Below are 15548 nucleotides of genomic sequence, written 5' to 3'. Positions count from 1 at the left end.
TCAACAAAAAGAATCTGGAAAACCTGAACAAAAATATCAGCAGGCAGACTTTAGAGGAGAAGATTCTGCACTAACGTTTATGCAAATTATAAAAATAATAAATCTAAAAAAAATAGAATGTATGTTTGCTAAAGTATATTTCAAAGAATGTCTACTTGAAAAATCAAAACACATGAAAAGAAGTTGGAAAATGTTTTCTATAGTAAGAGAATTCATAGGCCATTAGAAACCACTAATGGGATAAGACGTTACATTTATCTGAAGAAAGTATTTTCAAATAATATTCGTAAATATATGTAAATTATAATGAAAAGTTACTTCAAATAATTAAATGAACAATGTGATGGCAGCAACAGAGCAAGTCGGTGATACCAACAGTGAAATAAAACTATATGAATAAACCACAGAGACATTTTGAGTGTATAAATCCATACCTATAGTGAAAAATTCACTAAATTTTCTCTGCAGAAAATTTGAGATGCCGTAGGCAAAACTGATGAGATGGTGGTTACGGTAACAGAATTTATTCATCCCATAGGATGAGAGAGAAAAAAAAGAGAAAATTTAACAGGGTTCAGAGACCTTCAAAACAGGATCAGGAAAACCAGCTTAGGTCTAAATAGAATCTGACAGGAACAACAGAGGCAGAAAAAAAAAAAGAACAACAACCGTAAATCACAATGAATGAACAACTTATTAGATATAGTTTAATAAATATTTGTGGACACCAGAGGCTTAGCAAACTGCTAATAGCATGAACGCATACAAATCCACATCTCATGACATAATGAAATGACCGAGGGACACTTGCAAACATAGACCAAGAAATAATCTTGAGGTAACAGGGTGGATTAAGATGTGTTTTAAGTCAGTGTGAAAATCAGGGAATGGGTGACATATTTTCCACCTCAATCAGCCTCGGACCACATCATGTACCACAGAATCCATATCTGCTCTGCACACAGTTTCAGACTGAAGTGGGACACCATCAGCAAGAGGAAAGAATAGGAAGCCCCGGGCCCTGAATCTCCTATGGAAACAATAATTTAAAGATATATTCAGACACAAACCCATGTATATTCAGCTCATCATTTTTTTAAGGGTGCCAAGACCATTCAGTAGGGAAAGAACAGTATCTGTCACAAATGGTGTGGGAACCTGGCTATCCATATGTAAAAGAATGAAGTTGCCTGCTTACATTTCCACCATATACTAAAGTTAACTCAAAAAGGACTAAGGACCTAAACATAAATGTAAAACTATGTAAATGCATGAAGAAAACCTGGGGGGAAAGTAAACAACATTGTGTTTGGCAATGATTTCTCGGGTATGCCACCCAAACCACAGACTACAAAGGAAAAGTCCATTGTAGAGAAACAGGCTACACCAAACTAAAACATTTCTATGTGTCAGAGGGTGTGATCAACAGAATGAATAGTGGCAAAAACACTTGCAAATCATACATCAAACAAGGGATTCATTTCCAAAATATATAAGGAAACTTACAAGTCAGTAACAACAACAAAAACCAAATCACACAGTTAAAAAATGAGCAAAGACATTGAATAGATTTATCTCCAAAGAAAATATACAAATGGTCAAAAAGCATATGAAAAGATGCTCAATAGCACTAATCATCCGAGAAATGCAAATCAAAACCACGATGAGATAGCACCTCATTCTCATTAGGTTGGATAGAATCAAAAAAGCTTTGGTGAGAAGGTGGAAAAGAGGAGCCTTGCATACTGTTGTTGGGAACATAAATTGGTCAGCTGTTATGAAGGAGAGTATGGAGCTTCTTCAAGAAATTAAAAATACAATTACCAACTGAATCAGTAATCCCACATGTTGCAAAATATCTAAAGGAATTGAAAGCAAGACCTCAAAGAGATGTGTACATCCATCCTCACCAAAGCATTATTCACAAAAGCCAAGTGGTAGAAGCAGTCCAAATGTCTACTGATGGATGGATGGATCAAGAAAACATGTTATACACATAACAGTGTATTTATCCAGCCTTAAAAAAGAAGGAAATCTAACCAATTCTATAATATGGATGAAACTCCAGGACATTATGCTAAGTGAAACAAGCCAGTCACATGAACGCAAAAAAGAAAAAAAAAAGTGTATGATTCCACTTACATGAAGTGTCTAAAGTAGTCAGATTAGTAGAAACAGAGAGTAGAATGGCAATTGCTAACGGTTGAAGGGAAAGTGGAGAAGGTAATTATTGTTTAATGAGTATAGAGTCCCAGTTTTACAAGGTAGAAGTTCTAGATATAGTTAGCGCCCCTAGCATGGGTGCTTAGAGTTGCTTAAGATGTATGATCTAGTTAAATGCAATGTAAGATGTGAGATAGCATGTGATTCCCACTGTGTGAAAATACGGAAGAAACAAAACTACAGGGACCATAAATAGATCAGTGGTTGACAGGGTTTAGGGGGAAGGAAGTTTGGATAGGTAGAGCACCGAGGACTTTGAAGGCAGTGAAACTATTCTGTGTAACTCCATAATGGTTGATACACGTCATTATATATTTCTCCAAACTCATAAAATGCACAACATCAGGAGTACACCTTAAAGTAAACTATGGTCTTTGGGTGACAAAGATGTGTCAAGATAGGTGTATCAATTGAAGCAAACAAACCACCCCACTGAGGGATGCTGAAAGTGAGAAAGTCTCTGCATTACTGGTGCACAGACACCTAGATAGTAGAGGAATACAGAAAATCTCTGTACTTTGTCTGAGTTTTGCTGTGAGCCTAAAACTGCTCCAAGAAAACAGTCTATTTTTGTTAACATGGATAATGTGGTCAGTTTTACGTTATGTGCATTTTTTTGCCACAACTTAAAAAAAAATAAAATAAAAAGGCAAACAAAAGAAAGGAGGTGATCTTGACAGAAGCAAGAAAAAAAAACTACTCATTACATTTAGTAAAATAATGATATGATTAATAGATGAGTTCTTTCCAGAAACGATAAAGGATGAAAGATAGGGAAGGTCAAATTCAGAGCTGAAAGCACTGAAAAAAAAAAAAAAAGCAAGAAACAAACCAACTCCCTACACACACACACACACAAACCCAAAACAAAATAAAAACACTTGTCAAACAAGAATTATAAATTCGCAAAACAAATTTTCAAAAAAGAAGTTGCATAAAGACCCCACAACGAACACAAAATCTAAGACAATTTCCTCTTAGTACACCTGCCCTCTAAAAACGTTCTTTAAGCTACAAGTAAATGATGCCAGTTGGTAATGCATATCTACAAGACAGAATATGACCGCAGGAATGGTAAATATATTCGTATATTTTAAAACCTGTGTGTATGTTTTCCTCTCTGAATTGCTTCAAAAGATGAGATTATTTAAAGCAATCATTATAACTCTGTAGGTGGGATCTATACCACGTACGTTATTTTTTTAGCATTTGTTAATTTCTGTGGCGCAAAGTCACCAAGAGGGCGTCATTTCAAGTCTCCAGTGGGAAATCAGTGTTTGGAATCCAAAGGTAGCTGGCTTCGGTACAACCTTGTAAGAACAGGTTTCCGGCTCTCTCTGAAAGTAGAGCGTCCCTATGAAAATGTTCCTAAGCCGAAATGGTGGACACTAAAGAAGTAAATAACATTAATTCACATGGAAAAATTGTTGAATATTCCCTGATCCCCAAAACATTCCCCACCAAAATAAATAACCCCCAAATAACCTCCCTTGCGTTTTTCTGATATAAGACACACCTTGCGAATGGATATGAAAAATAAATTGAACACAGATGCTCAAAAACACAATTGAAAGCTATGCTTGGTACTGAACTCAGATGCTGAGTATAGTTTCTGAGGAATGAAATTGACAGGGCCAATCTTGCTGCTTGGGGGTGTGAGATGCCTCTAACAGTAAAACTAGAAGCGAGCACAATTTTTGCTTTTCACCTTTTCTCCTACACACGTTAGTCCCCTTCAGATTCTGTTGTTCAGCAAAAAACTGGTACTAACGTAGGTTTTTCACAAAAGCAAACTGACATAAGGCAAATTTTCCTGAAAGTGTGTTTATTATTTTATTAAGAGCATGGGGGGGGGCACAGAGAGAGGGAGAGAGAGAATCCCAAGCAGGCTACCCACTGTCAGGGCAGAGCTGGACTCAAGGCTTCATATCTCATGGACCATGTGATCACAACCTGAGCCAAAATCAAGAGTTGGACGCTTAACCAACTGAGCCACGCAGGTGCCACAGGCATAATGCAAATTTTTGAACAGCTGAGGAATACCTGTAATACTTAGGAGGGGGAAAAGGAGCTATGTTCGTGTTAATATAACATATTTTAATGGAAATTAGAATTAATTTGAAGTAGATGGCGATCAGCTAATGATATATGCGTAAAGAGTGCTATCAGCAACATAGAAGATGAGCAAATCCCAATAAAAGCAATAAGAACAATAATTATACAACTCCAAACTGAGAACTGCTCAGGGAACACTCTAGACCACAGAAAAACAGCACACACCGGGTGTAGTTCAAAAATCCAGGATGGTCCCATAGAACGTAAAGGAAGCATTTTACCTGCATCACCCAACCCTGCAGCTGAGAGCCACTTGGCACCTGGAGGAATCCCCCCAGGGGGAGTCACCTCATGGACAGAAGGGGAGCAGGAGAACCAATAATCTTCAACGATGTGGACATCTGCAGCTTTTGCAACAAAGGTGTCCCACCGATACTGATCCTGATCCCACTAGTTGGAGCAGCCCAGAGTGCTCTCTCTGTATCTCCTCCCAGAGCCTGGGGCTGTTGCTATGGTCAGACTTGCCTTCGGGGACACCAATTGCTGCTTTTAGGGACTGGGTGCCACAGCGCCTCCCTTATACAAGACTAGAGCTGGTCTGATTTTTGCCCTCTCCTGGTCCCAGGTTGGTGCTCTGTCTCAACATTACCAGGGCAGACTCTGCTGCCCTGAACCCTGCCCTCAGCTCCTAAGAATACTTTAACTGCCACTCTAGGTGCAAGTTGCTGCTGTCCTGGATTCTACCCATAGTGTTCCATGCCATGACTCTGTATCTTCATGTAAAGGGTCCTCCTGCTGCTCTGAACCCCATCCCCACTCGATGCCTAGATTCTGGACTGCCATTGTTAACACGAGGTTGCTATTGTTTGAAAACTTGACATCACCCACGGCAACTCCATCCTCTGACCCATCCTTGCTAGGGCTTGTCATCCTAAGTTCTGTGGTCACCGCTACATAGCTTCTGTCAACCAGAGTCAGAGCGATGAGCACCTGAGACCCAGATACAGTTTCCGTGGCATATCTGCAAGTGTCGCCACCTTGGACCCCAGTGCCACAGCCACAGTAAGTGAACCTGTGCACTGAGACCTTGTGGCGATGGTAGTTCTATCTGTGCCCGACCTTGGATGACAGTTCCAGTACTGCTCTGAGGGCTCTGAGGCCAGCATGCAGTACCTGATACCAGAAAGATCATCTCGACAAGATCTTCTTCCCAAATATAAGGCAGGAGGGAGTGGGATGATATTTTTAAGGCGGTCAAAGGGGAAAAAAAAAACAGCCAACCAAGAATGCCTTACTCAGCAAAGCTGTCTTTCGAAAATGAAGAAGAGATAAAAGCTTTCCCAGCCTCTCACAGGATGGTGTGTCAATGGTTCAGCTTGCCCCGGATGGCAGAGGACAGCAGCACCATGACTCTCGTGGTGGTCTCTAGACCACCATGTGTCAGAACCAGTTTTAAGTATTTGATATGTCTAACTGAAATGCTAAAGGGAATTCTTGAAGCTGAAACAGACGAAAATTAGAAACAATGAAACATATAAACATATAGAATCACTGGTAGAGGCAAAAGGAACAATACCCTTGACATTGGTGTAGACGATGGTTTCTTGGATACCGAAACCACAGGCAACAAAAACTAAAATAAGAAAAGTGGGACTGCATTAAGCCAAAGAGCATCTTTTCAGCAAGGAAAGAACCAAGCAAGTGAAAGAACAATGTAGAGAGCAGAAGAAAATATCTGTAAACAAATATCAGATAAGGGAGTAATATCCATTTATATAAAGAACGCTTACAATGTAATAAAAGCAAAGAACACAATCCAATTCAAAAAATGGGCAAAGGACTTGAGTAGATATTTTTTGAAAGACATACAAATGGCAAGCAGATACAGGTAAGGTGCATAAGGTCACTAGTCATCAGGGAAATGCAAATCAAAACCACCAGCTGGGGGCACCTGGGTGGCTCAGTCAGTTAAGCATCCGACTTCAGCTCAGGTCACGATCTCGCGGTCCATGAGTTCAAGGCCCGCGTTGGGCTCTGGGCTGATGGCTCAGAGCCTGGAGCCTGCTTCGGATTCTGTGTCTCCCTCTCTCTCTGCCCCTCCCCCGCTCATGCTCTGTCTCTGTCTCAAAAATAAATAAACGTTAAAAAAATTAAAAAAAAATTTAAAACCCCCAGCTGATGTCACCTCATGCCTGTTAGAATGGTTTAAGTATCTGCCAACAGATTATAGTTAAAGAAGGTATCACATATATACAATATACAAATTCATACACACTGAATATAAATTATTCAGCTGTGAGAAAGAAAGAAATCTTGCCATTTGTGGCAAATGGATAAAACTTGAAGACATTATTGTAAGAGATAAAAGTCAGACAAGGAATGCAAAAACTGTATGGTCTCACATGTGGAATTGAAAAAATTGAACCTGTAAAATTTAAGGATAGAATGTTGTTTACAAGGGGAAGGGGTGGGGAATTCTGGAGATATTTAAGAGTACAAAGTACAACTATAGATAAACAAGTTCTGGAGATCTAATGTACAGCATAGTGATTGTAGTCAGCATTACTGTATTATAACCTTCAGAGTTGCTAAGACTAAATCTTAGCTGTTCTGAACACCCACAAAAAAACCCCCAAGATGGTAAATATGTGACATGAGAAAGGTGTTATCTAACATTACCTTAGCAATTATACTGCAATACATAAATGTATCAAATGAACACATTGTGTGCCTTAAATTTATGCAATGTTATATGTCAATTTTACCTAATAAAAACAAACAAAGGATGCGTTTGTTTCTTACAGGTACTAAAGAAATTAGTTAAGAATATAGTTAAGACATCCATAGTGGAATTAAAATGGAGCAATAAAATAACATATGTTTAATACAAAAAATGCCAGGTAAGGTGGAAGAAGAAACTAATACATAGACATAAAGTGAAGGGCAAAATGGCAGGCCTGAATTCAACTATCCCAATAACGACATTCTGTGAATTAGATAAATATTCCAATCAAAAGACAGAAATTGCCATCCTGGCTAAAAAAGTAAGATCCATCTACATGCTCTCTGTAACAGACACATTTTACATTCAAAGGCACCAATAGGTGAAAGTAAAAGGATAGCAAAAGATAGACCTTACAAACAGGAATCCCATAAGTGAGCAGGGATGGCTATTCTAGTATCAGACAAAGTAGCTGTTAAAACACAAACTATTAGTAGAAATTAAAAGAAACATTTCAAAATGTTAAGGGTGTCAATATAAGAGAAAAATAAAACAATTATAAATGTATATTAGTCACCTGATAACAGAACCCTCAAACACATGAAATGGAAACTAACAGAATTATAAGTATAGCTGAAGATTTAAATCTCTTCCCTCAGTAAGTGATAGAACAGCTAGTCACAAAAGCAGGAGGACTATGGAAGACTGTCAAAACACTAGGAACCGTCTTGACAACTGACATATATAGAAAGTGTTCTAGGTCATAAATAGGGAACTTAGTTTTAAGGGCTGGAAAAATCAAGGTGTATTCTCTGAAGACAAAGGAATCAACGAGAAGCAACGACAGAAAGAAATTTGGAGAATTTCCAAACATGTGGAAAGCCATTCACTTCTGAAAAATTTATAGTTCATAGATGCAGTCTTTGAAAATATCTGGTACTGGATGATGGAAATTACCTTGTCTGGATGATAATGTATAAAAATTTGGGGGGGGGGTTAGAACGAAAGTAGTGTTTAGAGACTTTCTGTACCTTTGTCACCTATATTCAAAAAGAAGAATTCTATAAAATGCATGATCTGAGTAGTTTCCCTCTCAAGAAGCTATAAAGACAAGAGCCAGCTAAAGTTATAGAAGGAAGAAATGATAAACATATTTAGCTGAAAGTTGATTCTGAATTTATGTGTATTAGCATAACTAAGGTAGGTCTAAATGAATCAATACCCAAATATCCAAGAGCACCGGCAATAGAATGGATGAATACATTATAGCAAAATCAGACAATGGGATGGCAAGGACTATGAACAATTTGCAACTGCATGCAACTTTTGGATGAATCACACAAGTTTAGTTTAACCTGAAAGATCCAGTACTAAAGTATGCATAGCGTATGGTTCCATTTCTATAGTGTTAAGTACAGATAAGAACATGAAAGGGACGTTTTGCACTGTTGCTGAAGTTCATTATCTGATTCCATGCAACGGTGACACTTGAAAATCCAGCCATCTGTTGGCATGTATACCATGTGCATCCATAAAAGAATATTATGAAAAGAGGCAAATATACTTAAAACCAGACACAAAATTTAAAAAAAAAAATCCTACCGAACATGACACGCGAAAATCAAAACAAAAAGAAAGAAAAATATCAGAATTGCCTTATATCTTCTAATACAATGTTACCTGTAATTCAGAAAACTTTTCACACTCGGTTACAGAGTATTTAGAAGTTTATGAATAAAAAAAAATGTAATGCCAATTAAAAAACAAAAAGATAACCTTGTAGGGTAGAAAGAAAGGGGTTATAGAAATATGTATTAAGTACATTTTGATGGGAATACTAAAAAAGAACCTAAATTGCATGTCAGTGGCAATCATAAATAGATTCTGACAATATATAAAAATAATGGACAATCACATAAGTAGATTTATTGAAGTAATGCCATGTTGGATTTACGTTTGAAGTTCCATAGATTTTATCTGTCACATTAGCAGGATAAAAAAGATCAAATGATGTGATTTCTCGGATGCAGAAGGCAAATGATAAAACTAATATTCATTCTTCATTTTAAAAATATCCATAGAGGGGCACCTGGGTGGCTCAGCTGGTTAAGTGTCTAACTCTTGATTTTGACTCAGGTCATGATCTCACAGTTCATGAGATTTGAGTCCTGCATTAAGCTCTGCATTGAACAGCGAGGAGGCTGCTTGGAATCTCTCTCTCCCTCTCCCTCTCACACTCTGTCTCTCAAAATAAATAAATATACTTAATATAGATATATAGATATAGGTATATACCTATATAAGTATATACCTATATCTATATATATTTCTTTAGAAAGATAGAAAATAATAGGAAACATCCATGAAAGATCTAGAATAGATATGATAACTCTGAAAAAGTACTGATATAAACTCACTGTTTAAAAAAATGATGGTTTTTAACATAAGAAATTGACATAAAATATATATAATGAGATTAATGGAACAGATTAGAGAGTGGAAAATTTATATCCACACGTATATGGAGTGCACATTTCAACAGAGATGTAAGGTCATTCATGGGAGAAAGTATAGTCTTCTCAACAAATGTTTGGGAAGCAATGGGATATTAAAATTATTAATAAATATATACTTTACACTACGTACACAAATATAAAAATGGCTCATACATAGGTGTGAAAGATAAAATTTCAAGATGATGTAACAGAAAAAAACACATGGCCTAAAGTTGGGCAGAGATTTCTTAGAACACCAGCCACATGAACCATAAAAGAACAAAGTGATAAAGTGTAGTTCATCAGGATAATTTCTCTATTTGAAGAGAAAAGAAAGACAAGCCAGCGTCTTGGGAAGAAATATTTACAAATCATACATCCAATAGAAGAGTTGCTGTCAGGATACATAAAAAAATTCTCAAAATGTAATAACAAAGAGTAAAAATATGTGCAAAATATTTCAATAGAAACTTCACTGAAAAACATATATGGAGGGCAAAGAGAATACGAAACAATGCTCAACACTATTAGCCTGGGAACATTCAAATTAAAACCACTACAGACCAGACTTCCTGTTCTGGAAAGATAGAGAGGGTAGAATTTTCTCTATTCCTCTCACCAAATACAGCTACAACCCTGGGCATTAAACGGAAAACAATAGAAGAAGACTCAGAAAGGTGATGAGAAAGCTGACCGAACCAGGCACTGGAGACCTGAGGAATGACATGGCAGCGAGCTCCCTGGAAATTTTCTTTACCTCACATATCCCAGACTGGTGCCAGAGAGGCTGGAAAACCACAGACACCAATAGGTATACACAAAAGTCCCCAATCGCAGGGTACCTGGGTGGCTCAGTCAGTTGAGCATCTGACTTCAGCTCCAGTCATGATCTCACTGTTCATAGGTTCAAGCCCTGAGTCAGGCTCTGGGCTGACAGCTCAGAGCCTGGAGCCTGCTTCGGATTCTGTGTCTCCCTCTCTCTCTGCCCCTCCCCTGGAGGGCATGCCAGAACGGCAAAAGTTTTAGACACTAACTGCATATTCTGATCAAAAACAATTGACAAACCCACAAAAATATCACCCAGGCATGCAGGGGAAATCAACACGTTGTCTGGTGAAGGAAAACTAAGAACATTTGTCACCAGGGGCACCTGGGTGGCTCAAGTCAGTTAAGTGTACCACTCTTGGTTTCTGCTCAGGTTCTGACCTCACAGTTTTGTGAGTTCAAATCCTGCAACTGGTTCTGTGCTGGTAGTGTGGAGCCTGCTTGGGATTCTCTCTCTTTCTCTCTCTCTCTCTGTCTGTCTCTCTCTCTCTCTCTCCGCCCTCTCCCCCAAATCGTGCTGTCTCTGACTCTCTTGAAATAAATAAGCTTAAAATAAATGTGTCACCACAAGACCCACTCTGAAAATAATTCCCTTTAGCAGTTTTCTGATAACAAAAGGAATCAGGGAATGTCAGGAAGAAAGAACAAAAGAAAATAAAAAGATCACTGGTTCTAATGGATTTCCTTCACCTCTCGTGCTTTCTAAATTGTTTCATATTTGAGGGAAAGTTATCAGTTGAAGCAAAATTATAAAATCAGTTTGATTCTCAATTTTAGTAGAGAAATATTTAAGACAATTATATTATGAATGGGACAACATTAGGGGCCATAAAGGAAAGTAAGGCTCTACATTTTACTCAAACTGCTGTGGGTTGTGATAGACTGCGTAGACTATGATCTCTGAAAATGTAATCATCTATATAAAGATGTTTGATATCTACATTATTTACATAAAGCAGATTAAAGCATATAAGTACATATATAAAGTTATTTATGAAGAAAAGATCCACTTTGCTACAAATTATGCTCCATCAATTAGGTCATGATGTAGAAAAGTATAACCTTTTTCTTACAGCATGACAAACACAGCATCACCAAAAAGAAAGTTCCAGTAGGTCATAAACCTTAATTAAGAGTAAAAACAAATAAAGACATGAAGAGAAAAGTTAAATCTTAGAAAGTAACATAGGACAGGATAGTCATGAAGTAGGTCCAAAATAATCACCACCATTCAAAATGATAAATTGGACTATAGTATCATTAATGCATTTGTGTCATTAAAACCTCCAATGTGAGGGTAAAAATGATAGTCTCAGCATCCAAAATCTATTCGCGTCTTACAAACTCAAAAAAGAGCTCATGTCTAAAATTGGACGAGGACTTCTAAGAAGGGAAAAGCGACACTGTCCGGGAGAAATGGGCAAGAGATACACTCAAGCATTCTCACAGGAAATGGTACTGTTATATAATCATCAGAAATTATTACATTAATTTTTCACTAGTGAATGTGAGATTAAGGGGTTATTTTGTACACTGTGTGTTTACGCAATGCGTTAGAAAAATGTTGGAATAAGGTGATAAATTGAAATACACACGTAACTGTGTAATTTCATTCTAATGCTTAGAAGAAAATGTATTATAAATACCCATAAGGACAATTATCTTATACTTCTATATTTGTATTTTCTTATGATAAGTGTAATATTTATAAGCAAATGCAGTATATCATATACTATAGAGTTATGCATCATATAGAAGTTATTATAAATACAACACAATATGTGAAAAAGGCCATGGAAAAAGCTTTCCATAAAAAGTTATTCATAATATCCACATACTAAAAGGGAACTAAATTTATGAAAATAAATTTTAAAATGTCATATTCACAGAAGACAGCAGTGAAAATTCACAAACTATAAACAAATGCGATAATATAATGCCTTACAAATGTCATATGAGAGCGAAGGGAGACACACATAAAAATGCATACTGCATGATTCCATTGAGAAAAAGTCCAAAATTAAGCAAAGATACTCCATAATGTAAATGGATAGGGCTAATAAAGGCCCTAAACTTCCACATCATGATCTGTCTTGTAATTGCGTGGTTCTAACTAGTTTGTGTTCAATTTGTGCAATCATGTACTTATTTTCCTTGAAGCATCAAAATTAAATAGTAAAGTTTATTTCATGCTAAAGGACATTTATAGAAACACGGTTTTCTATGAAAAGCAAGAACTGGAAATTATTAAATGTTCAGTAACGATATAAAAATATAAATAAAATATCATACCCAAACTATAAACAGACTTCAAAACAAATAACCTACAAATATTTACAAAAATATGGATGAGCTCTACAAATATAATATTAACTGATAAGCTTTTAATAAACTCTGGAAGCATTTGAAATCTTACCACATCCTCTTCATTATCTACAGAGAGCAGGTTAGAGTTTTTAGAAGCACAGGACATCAAACTCTCATTCCACGGTTTTTTTTCAGTGCTGATGTAATAGCAATTGTTGCAATACGTAACCCACTCTTCTGGACAACGACCACAGTGATGTGCTAGAAGAAGATTATGAGATATTATCAAAAATTTTGAATATTACAAAACTCAAATTTTTGCATGGGTATATACATATGTATACATCACATATCTATGCATCCTCCCAGGATGGTATAAATAAAATAGGCTCACACACACTCATAGAGAATGGTCAGGTTCTCATCCTAATTTATGTGCCCATACAAAGCAAACACACAAAAATATCCATCTCTACATGTCCTGAGAGTCACTGAACAAAATCACTTTTATGGATAGTAAAATGATTTGTCTCTTACCATGTTATAGCAAGAGGAAGTTTGAGGTGATTGGTAACAATGCGTATGGTGGTTTTAAATGAGTATTTCTTCAAATTGTTACAGAAGAAGTAATATTCTCTGATAATCATTATTTCAGAAAGTTTATATGTGAACTTCTAATTGATTTTCACCCAAATAGACTCGATTCACTTCTTTGCCTAGCCTCAGACGGAGACAAAATAGAAACTATACTAATAACAGAATTTTGAAAATGATGTTGTACCTTTCTGGATCCTTGTTTCCGGGGAAGAATTATTCTGCTCTGGTGTGTCAGTACCTAGAACAATTAAAGTAATCCTCATACAAACTTAATGTTAAACTAAACAAATCATAATGACTGAGTCTCTTCGTTTGAAATTTGGTGTATGGTTTAGAATTAGAAAACTGTAATAAAATTAATTTTACCAGTAAAAACTGAATAACGGGGGAAGACATTTCAAAAGCCTAAACGAATCAAACCGCACCACCTCTTACAGTATTTGGTAACCAATCTCAAGAATTAATTTGTGTTTCTCCATAAGGTCTCTTTCCTATACCTTGTCTTTGAGTTATGAAATCCGAGTTATGAGAATAAATATGTAATACTACCGACAATTGTTGTTATTTCTACCTTTGACAGTTTCAGAATAATCATTCCAAGTTAGAGCTTAAATGCATTTAAATAAGAGAATAAAATTCCATAATGTTATGAAGTATTTTGAGCCACTGAGGACCATTAAAGTGAAATATTCCCTTTCGTCATTTAAACACTTACTGACCGGGATTAACAGCTAGTATTACCACAGTGGACATCAAGACGAGACAGATGATTCCCAGGATCCCAGCAATGAGCTTCTCTGGACATGATGATAAATAGTAGAAAGAGAAATGAAAACACTGAGAAAGGATGCACAGAAATAATCATTTAGAAAATTTACAAACAGGGGGCGCCTGGGTGGCGCAGTCGGTTAAGCGTCCGACTTCAGCCAGGTCACGATCTCGCGGTCCGTGAGTTCGAGCCCCGCATCAGGCTCTGGGCTGATGGCTCGGAGCCTGGAGCCTGCTTCCGATTCTGTGTCTCCCTCTCTCTCTGCCCCTCCCCCGTTCATGCTCTGTCTCTCTCTGTCCCAAAAATAAATAAAAAAAAAAAGTTGGAAAAAAAAATTTTTTAAAAAAAGAAAATTTACAAACAGAACCAACAATGCACATGGAATCCCACATAAAAACTTGGGACTCCAAACCTGTATCTGCTATTGTAATCTTCTCTCAGAATATACCCTTGCATTTACAGTAAATATACTACTCCATGACATGTTGGTAAAGACTACAAATTACAACAATGCCTGAACAAAGTTAGTTCTCAGATTTTAATTACAGTACCGTATTCCAAATTCAAGTTCAGATTGTCACAAATGAAAAATATGCGAGATCATTCCCTACTCACTCCCTACACCCCTGTACCCCAACTGCACATTCTAGAACAGGTATACTGTGTGTGTATTAAATGTTTTACCTTTGCAGGGAGAGCTCTTGCCATTCCCTTGAAGGGCCCGAGAAGCATTTTGAAGATTTAATTCTGCATAGGCTATCTCCTCCTCAGTTACTGAAATGGAACACTTCGTGCCCTTAGGTTGCACTTGCTGTCTTTTTGAGCCCTTAGCATGATGGAGTTCCGCATAAGTCACGCCTTGGTTGTTCATGTCTGCAGCTGAGTAGTGTCAGCTACAATGTGGATGAAACTGCCCTGAAGGTCTTGATCAAGAGTGTGTGTCATGTGCTGACGACATTGCTAGTACAGTGACACCGGGTGGGGTGCAGGGTGAGGGATGCTCCTCATTTGCAGTTGAACAATATAAAGTCTGGTACTAACTTCTGTAGAGATAGAAATAAGTGTTTCATGATAGAATAAGTGGTTTTTACTATGCTATTCTATGTTTGACACAATAGTATTTGTTGGAAAAATGTAAAGAAATAAATGAGAGAGGAATAAAGGAATTCGTAATACTGTCCTTATGATTCCGCAGAAACATTTCAACACTATCAACTGGGCTAAAATTAAAACGCAGTATTAGGAAAAGAAAGCTGCATGATGTTTTGGACAATTTAAAACCACTATTGGTTAAAAATTGAGTGTTCTGATTGGAGAATACTAGTTTTAGCACAAATAGAAATTCCCTGAAGTAAAATATTTCTATTTGGGGACTTAGATTTCTTTCCTGAAAGGTCATGTGCTATCAAATGATCTTTTATTTTAAATAAATTTGGAATTCTGTGACATCGTTAAATTTTAAAAGAAAGATTTTATATGTTGCACAATATTACATGACCCACTAAACGTATCTGAAACCTGAACAACACTGAAAACAAAAGAGCAAAAAATATAT

At 36.9% G+C, this 15548-nt stretch overlaps 1 protein-coding gene across 1 annotated transcript; it reads right to left on the bottom strand.

The window, feature by feature from the left end:
- Nucleotides 1-5641: 5641 nt before the first annotated feature.
- Nucleotides 5642-15021, bottom strand: LOC131483888 (NKG2-A/NKG2-B type II integral membrane protein-like). The gene is made up of 7 exons (XM_058682255.1): nucleotides 14678-15021; nucleotides 13944-14039; nucleotides 13409-13462; nucleotides 12737-12888; nucleotides 8032-8101; nucleotides 5855-5911; nucleotides 5642-5778 (listed from the first exon to the last, which is right to left on the bottom strand). The coding sequence occupies exons 1-7, from the start codon at nucleotides 14862-14864 to the stop codon at nucleotides 5642-5644; spliced, it is 753 nt and encodes a 250-aa protein (XP_058538238.1). The 5' UTR covers nucleotides 14865-15021.
- Nucleotides 15022-15548: the final 527 nt, after the last annotated feature.

This window comes from Neofelis nebulosa, chromosome 8 (genome assembly GCF_028018385.1).
Source record: "Neofelis nebulosa isolate mNeoNeb1 chromosome 8, mNeoNeb1.pri, whole genome shotgun sequence".
NCBI lineage: Eukaryota > Metazoa > Chordata > Mammalia > Carnivora > Felidae > Neofelis > Neofelis nebulosa.
Note: the sequence above shows the minus strand (reverse complement) of the source record. Positions and strands in the feature narration are given on the sequence as shown.

Coding starts and splice junctions, on each gene's coding strand:
- LOC131483888 (XM_058682255.1), bottom strand. CDS start 14,864: ATGAACAACCAAGGCGTGACTTATGCGGAACTCCATCATGCTAAGGGC. Junction 14,040..14,677: donor CAAGAGCTCTCCCTGCAAAG/GTAAAACATTTA, acceptor TCTCTTTCTACT/ATTTATCATCATGTCCAGAG. Junction 12,889..13,408: donor GGAAACAAGGATCCAGAAAG/GTACAACATCAT, acceptor ATCTTCTTCTAG/CACATCACTGTGGTCGTTGT.